Raw genomic sequence first — 13,468 nt, forward strand, 5'->3', positions numbered from 1 at the left:
ATAATTCATACACGTCGTTCGATAAAAAACGTATACGCTTTTTCACTTCCGCAGAAAAGAAAAGAAGCACATTAGTTCTGCAATGGAGATCGTTCACCATCGCGGATAAAGCGAGCCTCGTGGAAAATCTCGGGCTGTCCATAAAGTCGACCTCACCCTCGGTAGCGTGTCGTTTCTGCATTGAAAGAATGATCGAGTACCCCGCGCCGAAAGGGCGAGCGGGCGAGCGAGAGAGCGCGCGTCCGCCCGCCCGCCCGCCAACCACCATCAACCGATGGTGGCGTTTGAGTGTAACCGCGCGCAGCACTCGCTTATTCCAGTTTATTTTCAAGTAACCCTTCACATTGCGCTAATGTATTTCTTTTATGCCGCCATTCACGCCGCCCGACATTTCAATCCGGTCCATTCAGCGTCCGTCCGTCCGCCCGCCTTTCCGTGAAACACACGGCCGATCGATCTAACCAACACCGCGCGTCAATATTCGCACGACTTAATCCATTCTGGCGAATGACTCGTCATCTTTTTTTTTTTTTCTCCCTCCTTCCCTCCTCCTCGACACCTTTTCTCTCGCTCTCCACAGCTTTTCCCATGCGCAGTCATTTCGCGATGCAATCGTCGGTCGCTTTCTTCGTCGATCCGATAACGCGCGCCAATAAATAGAATAGACGAGTCGCACGTTTTGTGAAAGTAATTAAGCGACAACTAAAAATTGATTAATCGTTCGATTAAGATTTTTTTATTCGTGCGAACGCATGAGGCAAATAGAAATGTTGCATGTGACATTGCGAAATATTTAGTATGGCGATTGGGAGGCAGAATCGCGAGGGAGGAAAAGCGTTACTTATATGGGGAGAGAGGAAGGCTTGATCGAAAGGTAAAAGTCCGTGGCTGCGTTCGACGTTATAATAATCCACGTGTGCGACACGCGATGAAAAGGGGTTACTGTGCATTCCTGTTCGTTTCGATGTCTATAACGCGCCGACAAAGGGGTCCGCCGATCGCACAGGGTTTGTTTCGACCCCATGGATCGCTAAATATTTCATTTCGCATCCCTCGAAATGTTTAATCTCGATTCAGGTATCGCGCGTATGTGTTCTGTGCGACTTGTGCGCAGGTGGTTACACGGACGATTTGCCCCCGCTTAATGCGTTATCCAATTGTCGTTGTGTTTATGAATGTCTTTGCTGCGGAAGAAAATTGGCGGATCATTGATTTCCGAAATGTTCATCTTAACTATTGCAAAAGCCAAACATCTTAATTTTAATCAAATTTACATTTGACAAAATTTTCAAAATCTTCATTTCAACGGAGATTGAAGTAAAATTAAAATTTCTTTTACAAAAAAAATTTCATTTAATATACGATAATGAAATAACTTTTACGAGGAAGCAAATAACAAAGCGTGGACATAGAAACGCGGTCGCGCTCCTGATCGGACATCGAGGAGTTTCATTATTCGGGCTAGTTCCGTCTCTCTCATCCCACCGTCCCATCTTCGTTTACATTTATGATTTAATATGATCGTCCATTGTTACGTCCCCTCCGGCTATACCGGCTCCCTTTCTTCCCGTACAAATATCTCGCTTTCTATCCTCGTTACTTATGTAATTTGAACGGGCTTTATTGTTGCTTCTTGCCGGAAGAATGTCTACCGTTCCCCCCCATTTCATCTCAACAGGAGCATCTTCTTAACCCGTTATCTATCGTTACTCCCTTATGTTTTTACCACGCGCCGAATTAGACTTATTACGTGTGATCTCTCTCGAAGCCACTGTCCACTCGTAAATAAGAAAGATCTCTCCGTTAACAGTGTGGAATGTAAACTCGAGGTAAAACTCAGTGTTAATCATAGTTTAAGCAACGTAAATCGCAGTTAAACCAGACGGCGCGCGTCGGAATGACAGTGGATGTAACAAAGGCGGCACAAAGGGGTGGTCGTGTGCGGAATATTAAATTCGCGCAGAATTCGACGAACTTTTCACCGAAGCATTATGGGTCGGCTATTTGGATGATGTAGCACCGAAGTTGGGAAGACTTTTCCAAGCCGAGCCCCTCCCCCTCTCTCTCTCTCTTTCTCCTTCTCGCTCTGTCTCTCTCTGCCGCTCGCATCTTTTCTCTTTATCTCTCTATCTCTTGCGCGCTTTTCCTCCCTTTCCCTGGACATAGCTTCCAGGGTAGCAATCTTTTATTATTAGCGCAGGCTTTACCAGACAATGAAACGAAAGGAACGGAATATGATATTGTAGTACAGAGGCCCGTCGGAAAGGGAAGCTATTGTCGGTCTCTTTGAATTTTAAAGTCAACGATCGATACCGCTCGGGGGATGCGCCTTTAGCCATATAGCCATATAAACCGCTTCAGTCCGCCTCCTCCCTCGCCATCGCGTTCCACCCACCCATCGTGTGCGCGTCCTTCGAGGTCCCTTCACCGCCACCGGCTTAGTCCTGGTTCTGTTTATTCGGGATCACTCAGTACGCGATGATTCCGAGCGAGAAACCGCTCCCGATTCCGCTGTATTTTTCGACGCGAAAAAGGCGAACCCCGCTCGCTCCCGCGTTTCCTCTCGATTGCCAATCTAAAAAATATCAACGGCTTACGCTATCGATCGTCTTTCATAATAATTTATGGAAAAAGTTTGCGCAACGAGTCAATAAAAATTGACAATAAAGTTTCGATATCCGGTTAATGTAGAAGACAAATTAATAAACTCGAAACTTGATAAACCCGAACGCCAAGTCGGTACTCGGCCCCCGTATCGGTATACGGTGTCTGCGCGCGAGTAACGCGTTTCCCTCGCCGTGACTGAGAACGGAGGTCGCAGAGCCGTCACCAAATTGTCGGCGGACTAATGATAAATTGTGCCCTCGGCCCTGCGGAAACGCCCCACCCGTACGAGCACGGCGCGCGGGGAATCAAATTGCAATTTGTTATTTGTAATTCCGAGTGTCGCTTAATATACTCCCGGCGCTCCTACATTCCCTCCGCTCGCTCGGGTGGCGCGGAAGGGTTAGAAATTAAGCGTAGGTTGATGAGAAAGCGTGAAGGTGCGTGGCGAGAAGGGGGCGAGTGTCATCTTGTTTGGCGCTAATAAACGGTGATTAACTACGCGTCTTTCATTTTTATCGCGCGCGGACGTGCGTTGCGCGAGAGAGCTGAATAATCGAACCGAGAAATTCAAGAAAGTTGCTCCTTCAGCGAAGGTTTTCAACTTCCGATTGCCTTTGCGAAGATTTCAATCTTTCCCGTTATCTTCCCGGTTTTTGTCTCTCGAGACGATTTGATCGGAGAATTCGCATAGGGAGAGAATCGCCGGCTGAGTAGGCAAATATTCGATTTTGTCTATTCAATTTTCCAGAAAAATGACGCGGCCGTCATCTCGGAGCACCCGCCGCCGCCCTTTCAACCAAATATTATCGCTGGGAGTCGAATGCGCGACTAGAGGGGGTGGGGGGGGGGCTCGAAGGAAAAGAATAAGTTCGATCAGTCAGAGGGTGACGGTTACCGTTTCGGTTATGGCTTTCGGAAGCATCGTCGAATCCTATTCTTGCGCAAACCCGATAAGAGCCCTTTAACGCGTATATTTTCGCACACGCGTCGCTCGTACCTCGTCGCCGTGTGCGTACACATCTGCCGCGGAGCAGAGATGGGAAGATCGCTAACATTTTATCGAATTATCCAGCGATCGATTTCTCTTTGAAAAAAGAAAAATTGTTTTCCAAAATTTTAATTAAAATCTTCAAAAAGATTATATCATCGGCTTGCGGAGAGAGAAAATTGAATTAACGTAAATTTAACGAGCGCGCGGATTTTGTTAGAAAATATGTCAGGTGACTGCGACGCCGGAAACTGATTTCGCAAAAATATATCGGTTCGGGAATATTCGGGAAAGTGTTCTCGATACCAGTATAAAAGCATTTTTCCGATCCATATGCGCTCGCGTCACGAGAACGGAAAGTCTGCCTCGCGTCGCGCGTGCGATCATCCCTCGCGCGATGACTTTCGATTTTTTCTCACGGCGTATTTTTCTTGAATATACTCCGCCGGATACTCTCGCCCCGAGGGGGGAGGGGGGGGCGAGGAAAAGTGCGCGGAGAGCAGAGAGGGGAACAGAGTGTCTGGCGGCATCGGAGGCTGCGGCGAAGGGCTGGTATCCGCGAGTTTATTTGCGTTTTGCCTGCCGGCTGAGCATCGAGGCGTTCAGGAAAGCCGGGGAGCCGATCGAACGGCGGAGACTTATCGCCGCCGAACCCCCGAACAGAACCGCGCGCTATGCTACGACAATCCTCCCCTCTCTTGTCCCCCTTCCGCACGCCTGCATCTCGCTCCCGTTTTACTCAGCCTCAGGGCGACGATACGAAAAGGGGTAAATCGGAATGGAATTATTTATGTGCGCGCACGCTGTTTCGATATGCTGTCTGATCAATAATATGTCAAAAGTTTCGGCGATCTTCCCGAAGATTTCATTTTGCGGCGCGTTAATCTTGATTTTAACTCGATTCGGATTTCTACCCGGTGAATATCTGATATTTTTCCTTTATACAGTCACTCCTTCGATATATCCCTATTTGAAATATGAGAGAACTCGCAGCCTGTCGATATGTCCGCCCGGTAGACACTTTATCTACTTCTGCATATCGAAGTAATGCCGCTTCGTGCGACGTAAATCCGAATAGCGGATGAAGCTCGCGAGCACACACAAGCTTTCGGGGTTAAGTACGGTACTTTTCGGAGGGTATCGCAGATTTTTTTCTGTTTCCTACGGAACGCAGTCGTCCCGCTACTTCGGCGGGTGAAAGCGGCGACGGGTTAGGGCACGTAAAAAGTCCACGAGGGACTAGAATTGGGGTAAAAACGCCCCGGCGATTCGGCACGGCGTGAAAAAAACCCCCGCAGATTGACTCCATCCGAAACCGCGATAAGCCCCATCACGCTCTATCTTCCTTTCTCTCCGTCCCTTCTCGCCCTCTCGCCGACCTCTGTCTCTCTGTGTATCTTTCTATTTTTTTCTTTTTTTCTGTCGCCGCAGAGAGGTCCCGTAACGACCATCGATAGCCCTTAATCGAACGTTCCGCGGTGCATTGCTGGAAAGTGATTTCTATTTTCCACTGATTCTAATTTATATCGGTCTTTATGGTCGACGACGTCGGCGGAACGCGACGCACACGCGTTCCAAGATTGCAGAGGCTTTCGTGCATGCACGCGCGCGTGCGTCCGCGTTCAAACCGAGGGGTTGGCGCGCGGTTATCTCTCCGTTACGCGTTAGCAGGCATATGCCCCCGATACTGCTTCCCGATGGGGTGGGCGAGGCGCAGGATGCTGGGTGAGCGCGCGACGGCGGCAGGGCGCGGAGGTCGTAATTTTCAGATTTATGTACAAATGTTTCTCGCGCGGACCGGGACGCGCGCGGAGGGGGGCGCGCGGCCGTGCCTCGTGGGGAAGATGCCTATCGTAAAGTTTCGCGGAGAATTGAAAAATGCTCTCGAGGCTTTCGCGCGGGCGATGATGGAGCAGCGGGGTGGATCAGCCGCGGCGAAAAAGCCGCCCTTACATCCGTGAAACGACGGCGGGGGAAAGACAGCGGTCACGGATTATATATATACGTATCTATTCTATGTGTGTGTGTGTGTGTGTGTGTGGAAATTGCGGTGGCGCGCTTTCTCCCAATGCGCCTTAAGTAATACAAGAAAAAACGAACGAATCGCGCGTAATGATTGTATTTTCGCGATCGGCATGTTTTCTTTTTTTTATTTCCGCGGCTAGTGTTTTACGAGAAATCGTAAAAGTGGCAAGTATAAAAAGCGGTTCGTTAAAATACAAATTGGCGTTACTTAAGCCGTGCGCACATATATATGGCATACACATACACGCACAGACACATATACAAGGCAGCAGCGAAGTACATTCCTCGAGAATCGGGCGAGTCCGTTTCATAATTCAGACCCTTTCTAGGCACCCCTACTTCGCATACCCTCGAACGTCATTTCTGATGTATGACGCATAGTGCCAGTGCACTCAAAGTGCTATTTGTTAACGAACTTCTCTACTCGGGGCTTGTCTTACGCATTACACTTTATTACGGAAACCTAATATGTTCTCCGCTGACGGTATCACTCTGTCCAGTCGTTTGTGCGGTACATTAAATATTAACAAGAGATAGTGTTACGTAAGAATAACATTCAGATATTCCATTTCTTTATATTTGAACATGGCATTTCTGTAGGACAATTTTTTTGCATTTATTCATTCTCAAACGCAAATTTGCCGAGCAATCATCCGTTTGCACTTGAAAAATTCAATAATATTTATTATATGAAATTCATTATTAATAATATTATATTATATTTATTAAAAATTTTCCAATTAATTCACGTTTGCGCAAATAACATACTTGAAATTATATTGGCGACATCGATGCGTTATGCGCATATATCGTCAATTTCATTAGCAAATATCGTTTTGCCGGAGCGCATAACTTTAATTTCTTACCTTGCATATGGAACGCGTAAACAACCAGTTCGGCTAATGGTACGCATCTATATATGATGTACGCTTATATGCGAGGATGATTGGTAGATTTGGTGCGAATCTCGCGGCTTGCGTGGGTCGCGTTGACGAGAAGACAACCATCGCAGCCCGACTTCTCTGTGCATTACACGCTACCGTTCTATTTCCATTCTAACTGCCGTTCCGTTTTAACAGCTACACACGCTCTGTTGAGAGCTTGATGACAGAAAGATCGTTCTATCGTGCGTTCTCGTATCGTTCTATTTAAGCGCTTGCTCCACGAGAATTATTTCCCTTCCGTATTAACGCCGCTATTTCAACATCGTCAATGTATCATCGCAACGCGATAGTTTTATCGCCAATGATACTTGTATATATATATTTTTTTTATACTTTCCGCACTTAATGTGAAACGAACGCTTACTCAGCGCCCTCGAGGAATATTGCTATGACCGTTCGTCCAAGCTCTCTCGGCAGGCTCGTTCGCTGCGAAGTAGTGAATTAACAAGGCGCGCCGGGCAACGAAATCCGAGGCGAAACAATCCGGGCCGTCGAAACGATCCGGGAGTCATTTGACTAAACAGCCAGTTATCTCGTCGCTTAATCAGCATTGTCTCCTTAGCACCCCCGGAACGCGTAGGTAGGTAAGTGTCCCCTCGACTGGGAGAGGGAGAGCGCGGCTGGCGAGCAACAACGAAGACGGTGTGCACGCCCCCGAGGAAACAATTTAGCTCAATCAACATTTCTAGGCGAGTCTCGGGCGTCGTCTAATTAAACCGCTGTCCCGCGCGAGGATAAAGTCGGAAGTTATCGCCGCCGTCGTATCTGATCCCCCTCGGCCCGGGCTTAATCCAACTGCGTTTCCACTTCGAGCACGAAGTCGCACGGGTGGTAAAGTACGTACGTACATACGTACGTATCCGAACGCCCGCCGCGTGGATGTGGACGTGGTATGTATATACTCCGCGTGTATACACGGATAGGAACTCGGGGAGTCTCATTTCCTGTCCGCGGGGGTCCCGCAGGGGATACATAATTAGCCCGGTTCGTCAGAACGAAAGGAAAGGGGCCATCCGCCGCCGATCTTCCGCCCCCCCCTCCTCCTTCTTCCTTCCTCGGCAAGATGCTGCGCTTATCGATTTCTCAAAATAATTCCGACTCCCGCCAGGATCAAATTCCAGCGCGGCTTTGTGCACCACGACGACGACGAAGACGACGACGACGACGACGCGACTCTGATGATTCGCCCTTATTATCGTCGATTCGCCGAGCGACCGGCCAATTTCGGAGAATCGCGAACGATCGAGGAAGCGAGAATGGATCCACGCGAGGTTGGGAGAGCGGATTTCTACCGTGGAAACCACCTCGGATTGTGCAGGCGTCAGAGTCAATTGCAAGAAGCGCGCCGGTAAATTAATCTCAATTGTTGACGGGCCTCGTGTCATTTATCATGACTCGTTTACGAGCGGGGAGGGCGAATGCGCACGGATTGATATAAAGTTAGCTACGGTAGCCTGTGTACGATTGCGTCACAACCGTCGCTCGGATCTATCAGTCAAAACGACGAGGGTCTGAAGAAGTGAGAACGGATTTTAAAAATGCAGGGAAACGAGTGGGCGACGCGCTAAAAAATACACCGGGTGTCGTTTTTTTTTTTTTTTTTCCTCTGTAACTTAATAAAGATTTACAGTTTGTACGTTTTTATGCATTCTTGAGAGTACAACGTAGTGCAGCGTGTCAGTCACTTGATACTATATTCGGTTCGAAAATGCCGATATGATGTTTATGGATTTTGGCGATGGCGTTGCTCTTGTTGTCGAATACCGGCGATTATTTTCCGATAGACAAATTCCGAAGCGGGAAGTGTTTATTAGAGATGCATTCAGTGTTTAGTCAATACAGGTTGGCATACTACACGAATATCGTACGGATACTATCGTCGAGGATCGAATTTGTGTTTACAGAAAAATTTTTTCCTTGTTTTGGATCAAGGAATCCGCTGAAAGTGTTTTTATCAAAAAAATACATAATATAATACACGTGTTCGTAAAAGAAAAATCAATAAATATTAATCGCTCGCGACGGTGTAAAAATTAAAGCTCTCACAGTTATGTCATATTTTCGATGTAACAAATATTTTTTTCTTCTTCGCTCCGAAGTGGAATCGAAGAAAATCAGAAATTAATGTCAGAGGGTCAGGACGTCTTATTTCGCTTGCCCTATTGATGTCCGTGGAATGTCAGGCATCCGCTGATTGAATTCGGGAGGGGGCTTTCCACAGTTTGATAAATGTCCGTCTCGCGCTATATGCCGGATAATATCTGTAAGGATCTGTCAGTGAGCACGGCGGATAGGCCGCCCGGCCCTTTTTGTCGGCGACGGCGTCGTTTGTAATTCGAATCCATCGCCCTGTGCGTTTCACCCTACGCGCGAAAGAACTGTAGTTTCGACGCTTGTACCACGTCAACGAAGAATCTCCCGGACTCTCGGAGTAATTTATGATCCCGCCGCGTTCCCGAATTAAGTCCGCCATTTTTCCTCTTTGCCCTCACGTTTGTTTGAATTAGATCACGCCCGCCCTTAATTGACGTATATCGCGAAATTGCATTTCCGAAAGCAGAATTGGAATCGTTCATAATTCAGCGGAATCCGGATTCCGGCGCTGTCGCACTCTACACGGTTATTGACGCAACACTCGAGGGAACGACGCCTTACAATTGCAGCGAGAGAAGTGTCTTTTTTAAGATCGCGTTGCGCGCCTGCAACGAGGACACTCGTTACGAGAGTCGCGGAACCCCTTTCGCCTCGAATGTCACAGTTCTAAGGGTGAAATTTTCGCTCCGAGATTCGCAGAGGCGCGGATCACGTTACAGCCCCTCCTTGCAGATCCAGGTCGTTTATTATTTCGACTCGGTCGAGATATCCGTGAGGAGGCGACCCTCGTGATGTAAATGTACGGAGAAAATGCTTCACCTTCTTGCGCAAAATTAATCCCGTGTATAGAATTAACAAACGGTTACAAAGTCTCACATTAAATTACTATCAACTGACGCACTTTATCGCGTAGACGGCAATTCAATTCGGGAACTGCGAATTGTTTTAACGTGTCCCGGGAGAATTTATTATATGCAAAGTAAGCCGGAATTTTTGTGACGGTGATTAAAAGTTTCATTTTCAATTAGCGGCCCTAAAATATTTTCGTCTCGCCGCGCCGCCTGATAGTCATCGATGTAACAGTATGTCGATCGGTGTTACGACGTTCGGGCGTTTGCGTTACTCGATAACGGGATAAACACGCGAATAATTGGGGATTCGCGATTTAGGTAGGGAAAAAAAACAGAAAAAAAATGTTTACACGCCGCGACATGCGACGACGCGTCGCGATAAAAATTCATTGGCGTATGTGAATGCTGGAACGCCGATGGCACGTGCATCGTTTATTAAAAAAGCTGTTGGACGGCCGCGTCGGATCGAAGAGCGCGGGGACATACCTCCGCCATTTTACAGAGGCCCTTTGTCGTGCCGAAATTACAATTGCTATCGTCATTATCGGATGCGTTATGCGCACGATGCGTTTGGTGGACGCGGAAATCCCTCCCTATTGTTTGTCGCGCGTCCCGTTTTGATCGAAAACGTCAAAGCGCCCGAAAAAACATACGTCTCCCCGGAATGCCGACCGGAAAAATATAGTCGGGGGGGGGGGGGTGAAGGAATCGGGAAGGGAAGATCATGTGTTATCGAATGTAACGATGCGGAGAGACGGGACGGTAATTTCCACTGCGAGGATCTGTGAGGACTCGCGAGTGCGGTTCAATTTCGCGAAATGATCTAGAATCTTGGCCTCGCTCTCCCTCTTTCGGCCTCCGATACCTCACCGCCTCTTAATGAACTCCTGCTGTTCGAGGCGGCCGTTTCTGAACGCCGGATAGGGAATCCCCGCGGAGTCCATCATTACCGACTCAAAATTAAAGCTAAAGATACAGAAGGGTGCGCGCGCGCGTATTTTCGGCGCGGGTTATTAGTTTCGTGACGCGCTAAGCGATTCGCAAAAGCTCAATCACAATTATTTATCGACGTATTAATTAACGCGACGACCGAACAACTGAATTTAATATAAACGTTCGCTTGCTCCCTCCCGATTAACGTGGCTACAATTTCGAATGGTGGATGCGGCGCCTAGTTATTTTTCGTTGGGATATCGAGAAAACGATTCTCTCTCGCTTCGTAGCGTAGCGACCGAGGCAGGGCCGCGATCACTAATTATTTTGCGTATCGTCGAGATCCGTGAGCGTGGGAGCCGTATTACGCGCGCATAATGAAACCCGTATTAACGCATTCGCGCACGCTGAATACGCGGAGCACACGTACACACGAAAATACGCGCGGCGGACGCCGCAGCGTAACCGTAGACGTGTAGACACAGAGAGCGCCGCGACGTCGAACGTAATATTCGACTAATTACAAATTTAATAACCTCGGTTCGTTGCCGGTTATTGCTAGGCCGCGACGTCTAAATGAATCGACTCTGCGCTGCGCACGTTTTATCTTTCCCGCCATTCGCTCTCTCTCTCTATCTCTCCCTCTCTCCTTCTTTTTCGCTTACTCTCGACGTTCTTCCCATTTGCCACTTTGCTTCCGGAGATTATCGACGACTTCGGGAAAAGAGGGGAAGAAAAAGAGTAAGGTGCCGATAGCGCGAAAAGAACGAGACCGAGTTTATCGCCGGCCGCTTCTTAATGGACTCGTATTACCAATTAAATTTTAATTATTATCAAAAGTGAAACGTTACGGTTCGAGTTGCGGTGCCCGATGTTTTCTCGTTTTATTATAATGGAATTCTGTTTTTCTCTTATTTCTACATCGCAACAGAAATTCTGCAATTTCTATATGCCTATATGATCGCAAGAGCGAAATATCCTGTTCCCGGCTCTTTTTCCGCCAGGGGAATCTTTACATTTTGCGGCTCGCAAGGCGCACACATAAAGGCGCGCTCTCCGTTTCCCTTAACACCGCCGTAACTTATCGCTCGTAGACACAGTATTTCTCTCCGGCTCTTTGAAAGCATTTTCTCATTAAAAAATTAAGGGTAGGGAAGGGGGCGGGATGAGCGGGCGGGAGTGAAAAGGAGCGAAGCGGTTGCAGAGGGACGAGCAGGGACGGTGGAACCGAGTTCGCGGTGCAGAAACGAAGCGTGGGGCTGAGACAGGAAGGTTTCGCGGCGGTCGGGGGTGGACAGAGGGGTCGGTAAGTGCTCTGCGGCTCCCAGATGCGCCCAATATTATGTTTAATGATATTAACTTCTTACTTAATGGTCCGCGGTTCGATTCGAGGTGCGAAAGAGGCCCCCCCGTCGCCCGAACCGCAGCTCCGTGGAAGCCGGAAAAAGTATACCCAGGAGAATAATTTGGCGAGTTGAGTAGAGAGAAAAAAAGGAAGAGGCGAAAGGCGAGAGAGAGGGATAGGACAAAGAGAGAAAGAGAGAGAGAGAGCGAAAGAAGCGGTTACGGTGTGGTGAAAGAGCCTAATCACTCGGGAGACGCATTTCTTTCTGTCTCTTTTCTCCCCCTTTCTCTCTATCTCTTTGTTCTTTGCAAAATAAATCCGCGACTACGCGGATGACCTCCGCTATAAACCTCGCGATAAAAGCCGCGGCACCGGCGGGCGTCCCCCCTCCCCTCCCTTTTCCTGCAGCCGAGGGTCGCTCTCGCCCCCAACTCTTTACGCGCGATTAAGAAATCCGCCTGCTCTGTCCCTTAGCTAAAGTGCTTGTACTACGAAACTTTTGTCGCCCGAAAATTATTTTCCTCTCTGTCGTGGGATGATGTTATTTCGGGAGGAGCAACCGAACGCTCGTTAATTATGTCTCCGACGCCGCTGATAATTGTTAATTGCGCCTATCTCGGATCCGCGTGGAATCAAGGGTGAATCTGACTTTTCTCGCGACGGAGAAAAGCGACACGGAAATCTAATTTTGTAGGAAACTTTTATCTCGCTCGTTTCCCGTTTACCGCGGCTTTACGACGGAAACGGTCCGATCCCGCAATCCTCGCTCGCTTCTTAATGCGAACCGCAGCATCGAGACAGAAATCTTAACGATTCCGAGTAAGCCGCGATGGACCCCGAGGGCACGAGTGCCAAACAATATAAAGCCAAGATTAAAAGTTTCTCGTGGCGCGGGAGCGTAAAGCCCCGGCGCCGCATTAACGAGCAACGACCTCGTAAACCGGAATGCTCGTAGGAATCGAAGTAAAAAAAAAGAAAAGGCGACGGAACTTGGCGAAACAAATTTGTCAAATTCGCTTTCGTTTCCTCGTCTGCGGAGACTCTTGAAAATATCTGTGAATAAATTTGATTAACTTGCGCCATTAGCGAGAGTAAAGTGAGATTGTTCTTCGCGGCATCTTCGTGGCAGGTTGAATAAATGTGAGACACTGCGAGAGGACGAAGCGATTAAGGACGATAATACGCGGTATACAGTGATACGACCAGAACCGTCGCGGTGTGAGACCCGGTACTTATCTTCCTACGCGGATCCCTTGCCCAGCGACTAGAATAATTATTTAATTAATACCCCAGCGGCGGAGTCCACCTCCACGCTCGGTCGATTTAAATCCCTCGGATTAATACAAAACCTTTCTTTTCTCTCTCTTTCTCTGTTGCAGGCTCCGCGAGGAGAGAAGCGACGCCGAGAGAGCGCTGGCTTTGGACCACAAACCCAGGGATCTCAGCTCGCACAATGGTAAGGTTGCGAATACATGCATGTTCGACATTTTAGTTTAATAATAACGATAACACAATGATAAATTAATGATGATGTCAGATTAACAATTTATAATTAATATCACTCGATGGAAATTTTGATTTAATCTTGGGTTTAATAAATTTAAAAAAAGTAACAGAAAAAAAGGCTACGAGAATCAAAGCGCGGATAGAAAAAATATTACAAATCAATGTAGAATGATGT

The 13,468-nt window shown here is 47.9% G+C and overlaps 1 protein-coding gene and 1 long non-coding RNA gene across 15 annotated transcripts in view; one reads left to right on the forward strand and one right to left on the reverse strand.

Moving 5' to 3' along the window:
- The window catches only part of dac (dachshund), a 182,960-nt gene that overhangs the window by 101,880 nt on the left and 67,612 nt on the right, over positions 1-13,468 (forward strand). For 6 of the 9 annotated variants that reach the window (XM_067357063.1, XM_067357059.1, XM_067357060.1 and 3 more), the window contains 2 exons: positions 7,673-7,912; positions 13,167-13,243. In XM_067357063.1, coding sequence (XP_067213164.1) covers positions 7,673-7,912; positions 13,167-13,243 — 317 coding nt within the window. The remainder of the gene's footprint in view (positions 1-7,672; positions 7,913-13,166; positions 13,244-13,468) is intronic. The other 3 variants (XM_067357064.1, XM_067357062.1, XM_012366249.2) reach the window with 1 other exon arrangement.
- Positions 1-13,468, reverse strand: part of LOC105671804 (uncharacterized) — a 179,667-nt gene that overhangs the window by 27,941 nt on the left and 138,258 nt on the right. The window lies entirely within an intron of this gene.

This window comes from Linepithema humile, chromosome 6 (assembly GCF_040581485.1).
Source record: "Linepithema humile isolate Giens D197 chromosome 6, Lhum_UNIL_v1.0, whole genome shotgun sequence".
Classification (NCBI taxonomy): Eukaryota; Metazoa; Arthropoda; class Insecta; order Hymenoptera; family Formicidae; genus Linepithema; species Linepithema humile.